Consider the following 15,200-nt stretch of genomic DNA (forward strand, 5'->3'; position numbering starts at 1 on the left):
TACCCACTGTAACAAGCACTCTGTTCTGTGGGTCATACCTAACACAGTCCTGCAGATTAGCACAATTTTCCATTTCTAGAAAAATATTCTTATCAAAAAAAAATACTACACTTGTCTGAAACTATTTATCCTGCTTCAGTGAACTCATCATGCATGTACTTCCAGGTCCTCCTCTACTCTTCCATTTCAAAGGATGTTCCTAACGTCCCAAGCACATCCCAAGCCAGACTGATAGCCCTCCAGCCAAACACAAACCACACAGCTCAAGGTACACACACACTTGAGGCTGGAAAACACCTGCATTGCCTCAGAGGGAAGAAAATACTCCCTCACCCAGGGCTTGCTCCCGCCTTTGTGCTGCAACTTCCAGTGATCTGGGGGGGGAACTACTGTCACTGAAGACTTTTCACTTGGCCAGATTTGTAGAGTTTCCTGCTTCAATTCCCCAGGCAGCAAAGAAACACTTGTGCCAGCAAAAGGGAGAAGATGGATGGCTGGAGGGAAAACAGCCACTTCTTTCAGCAGCAGTATTGGCTGCCCTTGCTCCTTTTGTTCATCCCACAACAGGGAGCTCCTCAGACCCATGTTACTACCCAAAGGAGTTTATCAGAAACAGGGCTAGCCCAGTTAGCATCCACATTCAGACTGCATTGAATTTGCACTCCTGCCTGAATACACTGTATTGGTAAAGACTTTTGTTCTCTTTCCAGGTATATATCTTTAAAACTTTTCACCTTATGAAAGTTGTAGTACACATTTCATGGCCCAAATCAGCTTTATTGCAGCAATTTCCATTTTATCCCCATGCTTCTACATCTCTAAGACACAATCTTTTCTACAACCTGCCCTTCTCCCACTCTCTGCAGACCCTCTGCCAAGCGCTCACAATCTTCAAATTGTAACATGCAGTTTCACCCTTGCTGGCATACCATTTCTACAGGATTTCTGCATCTTTGACAAACCTTCACATTCAGAGCCATAATCACCTTTTTGAACTGGGCCTCTTCAGAGTTTGCCCATCAAATTAACTACAGGCCTGCTTTTTGCAGTCCTGCTTCGCTGTTGTCAGTAAAAGACACCATCAGGTTTTTGATCATGGGAGTGCCAGGTTTTCCTGAGCAAAGCTGCTTGTGCAGAAAGCCTGACCACTCCTTGCAAGCCAGCTGCCATAGGAACCGCCCTCTGTCTCTCCATTTATACCATTTACCAGAAGGCACTTTATTGTTGTAAATAACAATAATAACACAAGCAGAAAGGCATTAAACCAGGTGCCACAGCCATTATCCCTCCTGGGATTTGACCACTCTCAGCCTAGAAGTCTCTGCCTTGACTCAAGAAAATTGCTTGTAATTCTCCTTCCAAAAATTGTGCACTGAAACTGTCCTGTTTCCAGGCTCACCTCAACTGAGGTGGCTCACCTCAACCTGGACACTGAGAACAGATAAACGAGTTTATTATTTAAAAAAAAAAAATCATTCTGAAACATACAGAAACATTTTAGATCAGAGGTATTTAAAAGGAAAGTGTGATGGTACTGGAGGGCAATTTATTTATTTATCCAGTTCTTAGATACCAGTACTAATTATATACTTGGCCCAAATGCTGTTAACAACATGCACTTTCAACCTGCTTTTTTTTCATGTTGTTTCCGTGCACCTTGACCTACCATTTGAAGGGCTGAACAATTCCCTTCCTTTATTTGCACAGGGACATAGAAGATATTTTTAGAATGCAGCCAAATAAATCCTTGCCTTCACCAAGCAATTTTCAGTAACTATGACAAATTGTCCCTTTTTTGTGAGAAAAACTTCTGTCCACCAGTCTTTGTAGCTTCATAGCCCTTCCAGGACTGTGGGTACCCAAACAAAAGCATAAAACACTGCAGGTGCAGCCCTGCTGGGACAATAAAGAGGCATATCGTCACCTCCCTGCACGCTTACTGGGAAAACATGTTTCTTCAAGGACAGTACTCCCTCTCTCTCCCCTCCTCCACCTTCTCCCCAGTGTTTTAGGAGCAAAAGGCAAGTTTAGTCTCCCAGATCAAGCTCTCAGTTCACTTTTCTTGAAGGACAGCAATTTATGACCCTGTTAAAAGTGTTCCTACATCTCACCTTGCAGCACACACCCTGTAAATCTGCAACCCAGAGGTGTGGAGCTTCCCTCCCTGGCTCCTGATCTGGGCTCTTCAGCTCTGTCCCAGCTGCTCTGTGAGTAAATGAAGCCTCTCTCTGTATGCTCTCCTGAGCTCTCCTTCCAAGCACTCTTTTCCCCTTCCTCAACAACTCCACCATCCCCACTCCTGCCTTCCTCTCCCCACCTGCACAGCTTTCCTGGTAGCTGTTCCGGGTCTTCCAACTACCAGTATTCAACCTGAGCTGTCTTTTGTCACCTGCCAAGGGTACAAGGAGCAGCAGAGGCACCAGCATTTCATAGAATGGTTTGGGTTGAAACGGACCTTTGAAGCTCATTTAGTCCAAGCCCTCTGCAATGCACATCTTCAACTATATCAGGTGGCTCAGAGCCGGTACAACCTGACTTTGAATGTTTTTAGCAATGGGGCACCTACAGCATCTCTTGGTAACCTGGTCCTGTGCCTCACCACATCCACCACTAAAAGAATATTTCTTTATATCTAGTCTGAGAAAAGGAATGGGGAAGGTGCATGTCTGTGAGAGATCAGTGAGGTGGGGTTGCCAGCAGTTGAATGCAGCACAGCTCTCTACTGCAGAAAAGCCTGGGACAACCAGGGCAGCTGAGGCATGGGTGTCCCATGTTCCTGCCTGGTCTGTGCTTGACATAGCACAGAACTCCCTCAGAGGACAGCCTACAGTGGGAATGATGAGCACCCCATGGTGTGGGGACAAATCAGGATCTGCCTCATGGGTGGCAGCTGTTAATATTCCCAAGGGCAGCATGACAATGGGGACAGCCTATAAAAGCATGAAGGTTGATCAGAAAGACCTCCCTCCATGGCATGGCCCTGAGGAACACAGATAAGACACATTTACTAATGTTCTTGCCAGACATGTTGGCAAGAGCTGTTTGGCACTTGGGAAGGAAAAGGTCTTCATGTCTTGTCTTAACACCTTTTGGGTCCTATCTGTAGTTTGCGTTTTTCCTCCTTTCCAGTGACAAGCACAGTAGCTGCTGTGAAACATGATGAGTCATAGCTGCAAGCTGCCAGGGAAAGGCAAGGGAAAGGGAAAGCAGGGACAGATGAGGAGGGAAAGCTGCTGTCACTAACCAGTCTCCAAGTCATTGTTAGGTAGCTACCACTGGTTTCTCTGCAGCACCGTGTGCATGTATTTTCAGCTTTCCCTGGCTACATCCATGGCATGAGGAGGAACTTGAGAACACCCACATGATATTACACATCTCCCTGAAAGCAGCATGAGAGGCACTGTGCTCTTCTGATCAGAAAATGCAGCAGGAACTGCCCCCTGTGAGAGTGGGGAGGTGGGAAGAGTTTGTCAAGCAGCTAAACTGTGAGGAAAGCAGAACTTTGAGAAGGCCAAGAGGAACATGCCTGGATCAAGATATGCTGAAACTGCCTTTACTGTTGTCTTTCATGAAAACTGGCAACTATCACCCACCCTGACTGCTCTGCTTTGCCATATGTCCCACCTCCAGTGGCAACATAATTATGCTGGGAAAATCTTCCTGTGTCAAATGTTCCAAACACAAATACAGAAGGATAGAAGCCTTTAAGGTCACGGATTTGGTTCATGCCTGATGTATTTTTCATGCAGTAATTAGAATATAAATATGATAGTGTCAGACACAGGGCATCTATTCCAATAGTGTCAAGTACTGAATGCCTCACAAGCTGTGAATCTAAGCACCTACTTAGATCCACAATGCTGGTGTAGAGAAAGTATTTCTTAGGCTGCTACTCAGTTGTGTGTGGGTTTCCCATCTTAGGAAACACAGTCACAGTGTCATAAGTGTACCTGCTCCATGACAAAGCTGATGCTATCCACAGCCCTTAGGGAAGAAACCAAGACAGAGGGATACACCTCACAGCACAGCAGCACAAGGACAACTGACAGGTGCTACAGAAAAGCTCAGCTAAAGAGATTGCTCTGCTCAATGCAGGTGCAAAACTGATTTAAGTTTTTCACAGTCTACCACATATCGGTCACAAAACTAATCTCGTTTAACCTGATCTTCTACTTTGCCAGAGAGATAATTCTGTGCTGGATTGTGCCTTGCTTCTGGTTCAAGCTGCAATATTTATTCCCATCAGAGAGCTTAGTTTTCAATTAATTGTATATTTTGACCAAAAGCAAAACACTGTCACTTAAAAATGTCCAGCCAATCCTACACAAAAATCTGCTCTGAAGCCTGCTTATCTCAATGTTTCTAAGAGAGCTGACAGTTGCTAAAATATAGGCACTAGGATTGCTAGTGTTGACAAGGCTTTAAAGCATCATCACACTGAGTAGCCATTAGAGGTTATATTTCATTGGAAGTAATGTAATTCAATTACCATCACTCTTTAGTATGGCTCATCTCTGGAGGCTGACAATAAGCCATATCATCCATCAGATTTTAACCTGAACTTTGCATTCTAGCCTCAGAGATTACCAGTTCTCCATTATGAACGGTTTCATACTTTTAGTGTCATTTCTTAGGAAAAAGAGGTTATCCAATTATACTGTACATCCATTCGCCTGCTTGTCTCTCCTTCCTTAGCTTGCCAACCAGTTTCAATCAGGAGGCAAAGGTCTTCAAGAAAATTAAGTTCCTATCAGTTTTGCAACTGATCAGAGGCAGAGTAAAGAGGAGAAATCATTTACATGTCCCACTTGGGAGTGGTGAGTTATGTAATCCCTGCAAGCTGACAGTCTGGTGAGCATGGACAGCTAATACTGTCTCTTTCTCCATACAAGAAACACAAAAGTCTGAGGAATTTGTGCTACTGCAGGGACAGAATGTCAGAGAGACCCATATCTTCTACTGGGAGACACAACTCCTTAGGAAAGCCAGGCTCCTTTAGAATTGTGTTCATGGAACAACTATTTTATGCAGTGAGCTTACTAATTTGCAAAGAATTTCTTGTGCATATTTCTTCAACAAAGAATGTCTTGCGTAATTCACTCTGACAGTCAAACGTATTGCAAATACAAAACATAAATTGCACAGGAAAGTGATGTAACATTTGCTTTCCCAAGTCTATGCGTTTAAGCTCTATCAATGACCACATTTCCTGTCTCAGAATATCTGAAATGCAGAGTAACTGATTCACTATGTTTATATGTTTAAACGATTACTCTCACTGATGATTATCAACATTACTGATTCATATTACTGTTGTTGTTCTGCCTTTTTGCTGCCTAACTCAACCTGACGTACTCATGTACTTTGCTAGTTCTTTATCACATTCATCAGCTGCACAAGGATTGTGACTTATGACAACTTACTCTTCACAGGCAACTGGCTTACATCTGTCATTGCATCCATTCCTTTTCTTCACTCCCCCTCCATCCTCTCAAGCTTTACCTTCTCCATATTGACATTTATGCTAAATCCCTTTTCTTTGGCCTCTCCCATTCACTGGCTCTCACCATCTCTGCATCTCCCCTTCTCCACTCATCATCCATCCCCTTGTCTCTCATTTTACCACCTCTTTATCTGCCTCCCACATACACTGTCATTATCTGTATCTTCCAGCTTCCTCACCTAGCTTGCTCTTTGCTCAGAAGATAATCCTCTTCATCTCCCTCACACAAAATTTTACTAGAAAGGGATCAGTGAACCTGGACACCCTCCTCATGGAAACACTTCTGCTGGACTTTCCTGGTTTCACTTGCTCACACTCCTACGTGCATAATATGCATGGAAGCTGGACTTCCCTCCTACCCCTTCTGTTTTAACCTGTCCACTCACCACTGTCTTCTCATGTTTTCTACTCACTGCTATTTTTTCCCTGTTAGTGCTATCCCCTGTGACACAGGTATCTTCAGCTACATTCAAAGCCCTTCTCTATCACTTTGGTTTCTTTTTGAGTGTTTCTCTGCAACATTTACACTATCAATGGACTGCTGTAACCGTCTCCTCTGCTTCAAATGAACCTCTGTGAATGCACAGCTTCACTTCAATTCAGATATTCACTAACCCTTCAATCCTGCCACACTCTTCCTCAAATACAACTGCTTCTCTAGTCCTTGTAAGCTTTGGAGATTGATATTTTACTGCTAGAAGAGGTTGCCTTCTACCAACGCGGGAGTTATCTTCCAAATTTCAGACGAACCTGCCCACGATCTACCCAGGGTATGAAGCCTGAAGTTGCACATCAGATGCCTCAAATACTCCCAGGTAAGAGCCACGTCATACAGACACACACACTCTCTCTCTCCTTCTGTTCTGCTGGAAGACAGCCCATGTTGCCATGAACAGTCACCCATCAGCTGCAGGTAGGCTGGCAAACTCCCACATTTTAAATACCAAGTTTTACTCCTCCCTCACACTCGTTACTCACTCCTGCTGCCAGCCCTCAGGGAGCACCAGTGAAAGTTTCAGGACAAGACCACCAAGCCTCCTGCCCTCGTTCCTATACTTTTTATAACTTCTGTCACACTCCTGTTTCTCATTCTCTCATCCACATATGCCATGCTTTCCCTCCCCCTCTACCTTATTTTGTCAATTCCTAGAAAACTCTCTGCCTACACACAAAAGGAATCCACTTTGTCTTGATTTAGCTTTCTACTGACAAGAGACATTTACAAATCTTATAGTACATCCTTTAGTCCTCAGTGACCAGCTCTGGCCATCAGTCTCTATTGTTTGTATCTAAATTGCCATTCATCTGCATTATTACTCATTCCTGATTTTGTCACCTTTTCCCTCTCCCACATTCATTATGTCTCCCACAGGGTCTTATTTTGAATTAGATTGCAAGATATTCAGAGCAGAAGGAGTGCTCATAAAGCACACACACAGTGCAATGGTAGAGCTGGTAGGAGCTAGCAAGTGTTTTCCCCACAGAATGTAAGGATCAAACTGCCCAAGGCCAGCAGGAACTCACCGAGCCATACAGTTCCCCTTTCTCATTCATTCCAAGATAAAGTCCACTGTCGACTCCTCGGATGCTGACCAAGCCCACTGCTATACTGATAAATTCCAGTATACCTATGAAATGAAGGAAAAAACAAACAATGTACATATTGTTTTCATTGAAAGATTTCTTTTTTCCCCAGATATGACTTATCCCTGAGTGTCAAGCAGCTATTTTCAAGGCTTTTTTTCCCATTTTCTGAGTTGCTTGGAAGAAGATGAGGACAAAATTAATATACAATACTTCAAGTAGTTTGGGTCTTTGTTAGAATGATGGATTGCAGACAGCATTAATGTATCAAATTAAAAGATTGCTCTCAATCTTTCTCATCATTCCTAAACACATATCTTAAGCTCAGTTATACTGATTTGCACAACAGATAATGCGTTCAGAGAAAAAAAAAAGTTTTTAGACTGCCAAAATTAGCAGAAATTAAGAACCTATGAAACTTGTTTTGCAAAATAAATTCTGAAAAAATACATTTTAATCAAAATTGTGAAATAAAGCAATGTCGCACATGGAACCAAAAAGGTCTCCTTTCAGACATCAATGAATCAGGAATACAGGGAAAGATTTACTCACAGTATGATCTTCAGAGGCTTGGGAAATGAAAATCCTTAGTATAGTCCAGTGTCATGCATTTCTGTTTAGATAGTAACCATTCTCTCTGACATGTTATTATTTACTCATCTAAAATTCAGACATTAAAACATCCTACACCTAAGTGTAATAGTCTGTACATGATTAAGTTTTCCCATGCACATAACAGCAAGCTTACACAGACATTTGTTCACTTAGAAATAAGAATACTTTGCAGAGAAGCACTGCTTCTGCAAATCTCCAAAGTTCAGCATCCATGTGCACAGTACAACAAGTATCTGTATCAAGTATTGGCTCATCTGGTTCCAAGAGTTTGGGGATTTTCTGGCAGACTTCCCTGCAAATTGCTTACCTCTTCAATGAGGATGCTGCTGGCCAAACCTGGCATAAGCCTAGGGATCTTGTGTTAAAACATGGAAATTTCTTCCTATTTGGGAGTGCTCGTCTAAGACTGTAATGATCTCACAGGAAGTTATCCAGCAACATTCAGAAGCACGCTGCTGTGTTGGGCTACTTTCTGAGTCATAAAATAAAGTGTGTCCTGCATAGAATAGCATTTTCAGTATTTGATTTTTCATCTCTAAGTGCATTGCATAACTATTTTTAAAGCTTATTGGAAATTATATGTATAATGAAATAACAGTATAGTGTGTGTTGAGCCTCGTGTGGCCAATAAAAAAGCACTTTCGTGGCTTTTTTTAACAATTAATTTGGCATCTCCCACAAAATAGTTGTGCACTAATCAATAGCAGGCATGAATCACATAGATCTAACATAGCACAAGTTGAAGCCAATAGGGAAAATTTATAGCCAAGCTAATGTAAGGATGAAAAGTATTCCCTGTAAGGGAGTATTGATCATTAACTTATATATTATTCAGCACTACAAACACCACCAGTATTATTGTTTTGATAACTCTTTTTTGAGGCCTGGGCATTTTAAATTATTCTCTACATGTGCACAAATAAAAAATACTGGGAGGAAATATTTTGCAATTATGTGATTATTTAAGTAATATAAAGTGGCAGCATGCTGTTTATCTGGTATATGTAGTATCTCAGAAACAATTGATCCATTGAAGCAATTTTAAGATTCCCATTATATCTGGACATGCAATATTTTCAGATTTCTTAGTAAAGTTTTTTTTCTCTAAAGCTTTTACCAAAATATCATATTACTTGATATGCGTTACCAAGAAATTTTAACTGAGGTTAAATCTTATGTTAAGTGTATATTAGACACTACTATGGCTAAGTTAGTGAGTCTGGCATTTTTCATATCAGTCCAAATGTAGCCTTTAATTGCTGCCATCATTTCAAATATTTGGATGCACGATGCTTAGTGCATCAAAAGAACAAAAAAGGCACTGTCACATCCTATCTTAAGTGCAGAAAATTAATTGAAGGTACTTGGCAAACAGCATCCACATATTTGAGATCAGAATAGAGACTTCTTCATTTGAAACACTCAAAAGCCTACTCACAAAACTCAGCAAGTTTTATGTGACATATTAAGTCCTTCAAGAGATTATCTGAGACCAAGCATGCAGTCTTACAGAAGCCTTGTCAGTTTAAGGATTGCATTTGTCCCAAAGTTCTCTGCATATTTTCACTGTATAGTTTCTATAATATACAGATAGTACCTAGGACCTGAACTAGATATTAAAATAGATAATCCTCTTCAAAACGAGGCTGTATCAAATGAAAATCAGGGCAACTCCAAACTTTGAAAGCTAGGGCCCTATTTATAGCTAAAAACGTGGAAGGGAAGAGAAGTAGAGAGAAAATAACTCAGCACATGGGGTGCTGAATCTCTTCTCACTGAGCATTTTCTTTAATGAAATCACTTTGATGCAAAGACCCATTCCTTCACAAGGATAGAAAGAAAGTTTCGGGGAAGCTATTTATTCCTTACATGTCCACATCAGCCTTTCACAGCCTTTCTTCTACATGATCCAATTCAGCCCATGCTGGATGCTGCAGGACACCAGCCTGGCATAAACGCTGCTCCTGCTCTCCTGACACACTCAAGTGATATTTCAATTTTCATCCAGCTTAGCTCTGGTGAAGAGCAGGCCTACAGAAGCGTTTTCCTTGGCTTTCAGGCAATGAACACCTCTGCAACTGCACAGGTTCATGTTGCCGGGCTGCCCTTTGCCCATTTTTGCCTCTGGAGCAGTTTAGCTTTCCCTTAACACCGCAACAGACCACCTATGATAACGGCGAACAAGAATCTCTGCCAGGCACCTCTTTGTAGGACTTCCAGGGGAAGGGGAGCGCAGGGGGAGCAGTGGGGGGCCCTCCGGACTGTCCTGTGTCCGGGGCTGCCGCGGGGAACAGCGGGGCGATGGGAGCGGTGGCTAAAGGCGCCGGGAGGTCAGGCCAGCCATGGGGCGAGGGAAGGGGCTCTGGGGGCTGCCGGAGCCACGCGGGGACCGTCCCGTCTGTCGCAGCTGTCACCGCCCCGCCCGCTCCCCCGCGTGATGCCAATTAAAAGGCGGGAGCGCAGACAGACACGGCACCCGCAGGCAGCGGGGCCCTGCTTCAGTTTCAGGCGTTCACAGCGCCCTCGCCCGCCCCCCCTCATCCCCTCCCATCCCCTCCCATCCCCTCCCCTCCGCAACGCTCAATAGCGGAGGAGACAGTCGGCGCCTTTCCCTCCCCCTAAAACCCGGCCCGCGATTCCCAGTCCCGGGGGGCAGAGCCCGGTGTGCCGGCTCTCCCCGGAGGCAGCAGCAGCAGCAGCAGCAGCAGCAGAGGGGCGGGGGCCGCAGGGACCCCCGGCCGGCCCAGGGAGCCGCCCCCAGCCCAGCGCAGCGCAGCGCAGAGCCCGGGCGGGCAGGGCAGGGCAGGGCGGGCCGGGCAGGGGAGGGGAGGGGAGGGGAGGCTCCCGCAGATGATGAACGCAGCGGTTCCTTGTAGCGGCAGGTCCCTGGGAGCGGAGGTCACCTGCTGACAAGCTTTTTTTTTTTTTTTTTTTTTTTTTCCTTTTCCTGCACGCTGCTATTTTTTTAATGCTGTGCATGCAGTAGTTGTGCTGACGCACGGAGGCACGCCTCTCCGCTCTTACAGAGTTCCTGAATTTACAATGACTCTACTGTCTAGCCCATGCCCTACGCTAAAGGAGACTGCATCAAAAAAGAATTTCTTTTGTGACCCGGGAGAGATAAGGCTTTGATCACCTGAGATCACATTACGGGGGGGATTCTCCCGGGGAGCTTTTCTTTTAGAGATGGACATCTCGCTGCAGGAATTGCGAAATGCCGGGGCTCCCAGAACCGGGCGAGTATAGACACACAATATGGCTCGGTTTATTGTACGCAATAGGCACGCATCCAACACAGCATCACAAAAGAATTACTCTTATCTGATGTCTCTCCAGAGGTGTGCGCGGGGAGGGGGATTCCCACAGGGCAGAGCCCAGAGAGGAGTTTACGCGCAGCCCCCGGGCTTTTCTCTTTGTCCTCCTTATTCCTGGAGAAAAACTTCCTTGTGGCGCGCACCCCCATCCACACAGGCGCACGCAGGTTCCCGCACACGCTCCCGAGTTGGGATGCAGACATCCCCAGCATCATCATCAGAACACTCCACAGCCACCAAAACTCAAACAGCATCAGCTATTCTGTGACCTTCCGGCAAACACAACGGCGATGTCACGGCACCGATACAAAAGTACCGAGATCTCCCTCAAAGAAGCCGGGAGCCCCAAGGCATCCCCGGGTTTGCCGTGCCCGGTGTTCCCAAGCCCAGAGCGAGCAGGGGCATCACCGGGAGAAGGAGAGTTATCACCGAGGCCCGTCCCGGTGGGGGGAAGAGGGAGATCAAACCGACCAGGAAAAAAAAAAATAAATAAATAAACCTATCTATTTAAAGCTAAGGCGCTGCAAGGGGTGGAAGAATTGCCCCTCAGAATTGTCAGCTTCCTACAACTGCGGCTGGAAAGCCATTTTTAAAAATAGACGCCACGAATGATGCGGTCACGAAGGGAACAGCTGGCGGGCTCCTGCAGGGCCCCCCGGCGGCCCGGCTCCGGTGTGAGCAGCGCCTACACCTGCTGCAGCCCCGCTCCCCGCTCCGCAAGGGAAAGGGGCAAGGGAAACCTGTGCGGGGCTCGGCAGCGTCCGCCCGTGCCGAGGAAAACGCCTCGCTGCAACACACCCCACCCCCGCCCCGCTCCCCTCACTGCGCCTCTGCCTTAAACACTTTCCGCACTTTTTCTCGCCAGCGAGTGGATGTCGCGCCCCCCGGAGAGCCGAGACGCTGCCCCAGCCCGCAAACAGCCCCTACAGCCCGGGCGGGCGGCGTGGGAGGGAGGAAAAGCCTGCGAGCAGCGTGAGAGTGTCAGGGAGCAGCGGATGGAGGGGGATGGAGGATGAACCTGCGACCACGCGAGAGCCTCAGTCCTCTCCTCCCCCGTCCCTCCCTCCCCGCTTCCCTTATGAGCCCTTTGGAGATCATCTCCTACAACATCGGCCTTATCTAAATAGCTTCACAAAGCAATAAAACACAGCTTAGATATCGTTCGACATCTGGCATTAAAATACAAAGAGAGGAAAAAAAAAAAATCAACACGAGACTTGGGTTTTAACGACCGAATTTAAGTGCTGTCAGGTTGGTTCACTCACAAGTTAACTCCTTCCAACAGCTGGGAGCGTGGCGAGCTAACCTGGCATATTTTCCACACCCCTCCTTAAAAAAAAAAAAAAAAAAAAAAAAAAAAAAAAAAAAAAAAAAAAAAAAAATCCCAAAGAATCAGCTCAGGCAGGCTGTTTTAGTCACTTTCATACATTCAGTCTGCCGGGCCTTTAGCAGTCGAGAAGCTCCAGGCCCATGGGACTGGCGTGTGCATGTGCGTGTGTCCGTGTGTCCGTGTGTCTGTGCACAGGCTGCCCGGGGCCAGCAGCCCTCCAGCCCTCCCTGCTGAGTCACAAACAGCGTCCCCCGGAAAGGAAACCCAGGGAACGCTCTTTTCAAACCCTCTGCCAGCCCGACACGCCACACTGGCGGCTGGAGAAAGGCCGGTTTTGGCGCAGGATGCCCGGCTGGCCCCGGAGCCCACCTGCGCTCCCCTTTCCCGGGCCGCCTGGCACCGGCAGTGCCGCACAGGCTGCGGCTCGGGCGGGCGCAGAGCCCGGCTGCGGCTCGGGAAACCCTCGCCCAGCAGAGACCCGGGCAGGGCGTGCAATTCGGGCACTTACTAGGGCAGGTAATCGGCAGAGAAAACGAAAGAAAAGCCCTCGTCAATTTGCGTATAGGACGCCAGCCACTCCCTCCAGGAAACTCGGTGAATTTTAAATCGCGGTGGTTAATGATTAAAAACCCTTTAAACTCGCGAAATCAAATCATTCGGCAGAAACGTCCCGAGCAAAAATTCCACCACCGCCGCCACCACCTCCCGGTACGCGTCTGCTCTTGGGCAGAACTTGGGGCTGCACAAACATCGCTACCGAGCAGCCGGCGACTCGGGCGAGGGCTGCTGCCGGTGCCGCTGGTGTCCATCTGCAGCCCCGGACACATTCATTTCTCCCCTCGGCGGCTCGGCCATCAACACAAACCCCCCTTCCCTTCCCTTCCCGCACCCCCCACCGGCCCCCCGCCCGCAGTTCTGCCCCATTATTTCATCACAGGACCACTAAAGGGTTAAGGATAATACCTACCAAATCTGCTGTGGTCTTGCCTGGTTCCCTGGATAGTACCATTGGGGAAGATTTCTAAATGAAATCCAGTCCTGCAGTATAGCTGCCTCCGCCTGAGGATCCCCTTTAAATGGTCCAAGTCCGTGACCGCAGGCCCCCTGGGTAGCCCACCTGCCTCAGACTGACCCAGGTGGTCACTTAACAAAACCGGACTATCCACCGGCAAAACGGGCACATTCCCAAAGGGTACTGCATCCTGCACACCGAAATAGTTCCCAACTTCACCTAAGGGAGCCATCAGAAGATTCTGCTTTTAGAGAATGAGAATAAACAATAATGATGGTGCCAAACCCAGGAGATATAAGATTAGGTATATTCCACTCCTCTCCCCTCCCTAGCGCAGTTACAGAGAAAATGTTCTTTCTTCAATCCATTAAATGCATAAATAAAAGTAATATTCTGTTTTGACTGGTACAGGTTCAAGGTCAAACCAGTTAGTCTAAGAAACCACCACTTTATACTCACACACTGACATATTTATAAACATATAGATGTGTATATCTATATAAATGCATATATCCCCAGCTCTTAGCAAGCAATACGGTCTTCAGCCCATCCAACTGTAATAAAGAAAAAAATCCGTAGTTTCTCCATTTGGTTTAAGATAAGAATGACCATAGCAACTTAAATACCTAGGCGTTATAGGGATTTTTTTTTTTTTAAGATGCACAGGCTACGTCAGGATTTATGGATTCTGACTCCAGAAAGGCATGCGCTGTTTTTACTCTATAACAGACTGCATACATCAGCATGAATCCTGCAAAGGGGGAGGGGGGAAATCTCACGTTGTTGGCTGAGATAAATCCAAAAAAAAAAAAAAAAAAAAAAAGGAAAAAAGAAAAAGGAAAAAAAAAAACTTTTGACGTCCAAATCTATTATCCAGAATTCTCAGGAGGCTCAGCAGATGTCCACTGGTTTAGGATTATTGACGATCCACAAGCAAAGCAGCAACATACAAGTGCTTGTGTCTTTCTTGGCTGGCTCGAAACAGGTGTTGCTTCTGCAGGGCTCCCTGTGAAATGTTGTACTCCAGCACTGAGCTGCAGCTCTTGACTGTGGATCTCCATCCAGCACGCAGAGTGGCGCAGGAAGAGGCATTGGGCTGGGTTTAAGGTAGTCCTGATTGCTGCTGGAAGGATTCTCCGAGGTCCTAGCGCTCAGCCCTACCTGCTGCAATACCGAGCCGCTTCCAGCGCTCGGCACGGCGCGGAGCGGCTCTTGCTGCTCTGCGGCAGCGCGGCGCTCGCCGCCAAATAAATAAATAAGTGGGCGAAACTTTGGGGGAGGAATAAAGCTACGCGATGCTAAATATACCGCGCCCGCCCGCTGCGGGAAGCGGGCTCCTCGGGAGATGCCCGCATAGCCCGAGTCCCCCCTGACATTGGCGGGGGCAGCGGGGCGGGCAGAGCGCTGCCCGCCCAGCCCCAGCTCGGCCCGGGGCCCGGCCCCGCCGCAGGGGAGGCGGAGGCGAGCCCGCCCCGCACGGCTCCGCAGCCCGGCCCGCTCTGCCGCAGGTAACCGGGCTGCCGCCGGCCCCAGCGGGGCTCCAACCCCGCTCCGGCGGGCAAACCGGCGGGGCGCCCAACTTCTGCAGCCGGGGCGGGTCGGTGGGGGTCGGTATTGCCCACGCAGCAGGTTTTGTCGTCTCCACTGTGCCCCCCGGCCCTGCCGGCGGTCCGCTGCCCTCCCGCTCTGCCCTCCCTGCGCTGCCGGGGCAGTGCCGGGGATGCCGCCGCCGCCCGGGACGCCCCGCGGGCCAGCCGGGGCTCCTCGCTCGGCCCCGGCTTGTGAGAGCGCAGTGCAGGGAAGGGAGAAAAGAGCAGGAGGTGGTATGGGGGCAGACAGGGG

At 47.5% G+C, this 15,200-nt stretch overlaps 1 protein-coding gene across 2 annotated transcripts in view; it reads right to left on the reverse strand.

The window, feature by feature from the left end:
* The window catches only part of FGF9 (fibroblast growth factor 9), a 29,314-nt gene extending 14,704 nt beyond the window's left edge, over positions 1 to 14,610 (reverse strand). Inside the window, exons 1-3 of one of the 2 annotated variants that reach the window (XM_083884857.1) lie at positions 14,309 to 14,610; positions 13,314 to 13,577; positions 7,028 to 7,131 (exon numbers count right to left, since the gene is read on the reverse strand). In XM_083884857.1, coding sequence (XP_083740983.1) covers positions 7,028 to 7,131; positions 13,314 to 13,577; positions 14,309 to 14,450 — 510 coding nt within the window. In that variant the 5' untranslated portion in view covers positions 14,451 to 14,610. Of the gene's footprint in view, positions 1 to 7,027; positions 7,132 to 12,854; positions 12,918 to 13,313; positions 13,578 to 14,308 lie in introns of those variants that run through there. The other variant, XM_083884856.1, reaches the window with a different exon arrangement.
* Between the last annotated feature and the right edge of the window lie 590 nt (positions 14,611 to 15,200).

This window comes from Zosterops lateralis (genome assembly GCF_965231275.1).
Source record: "Zosterops lateralis genome assembly, chromosome: 2".
In the NCBI taxonomy this organism is placed as follows: domain Eukaryota; kingdom Metazoa; phylum Chordata; class Aves; order Passeriformes; family Zosteropidae; genus Zosterops; species Zosterops lateralis.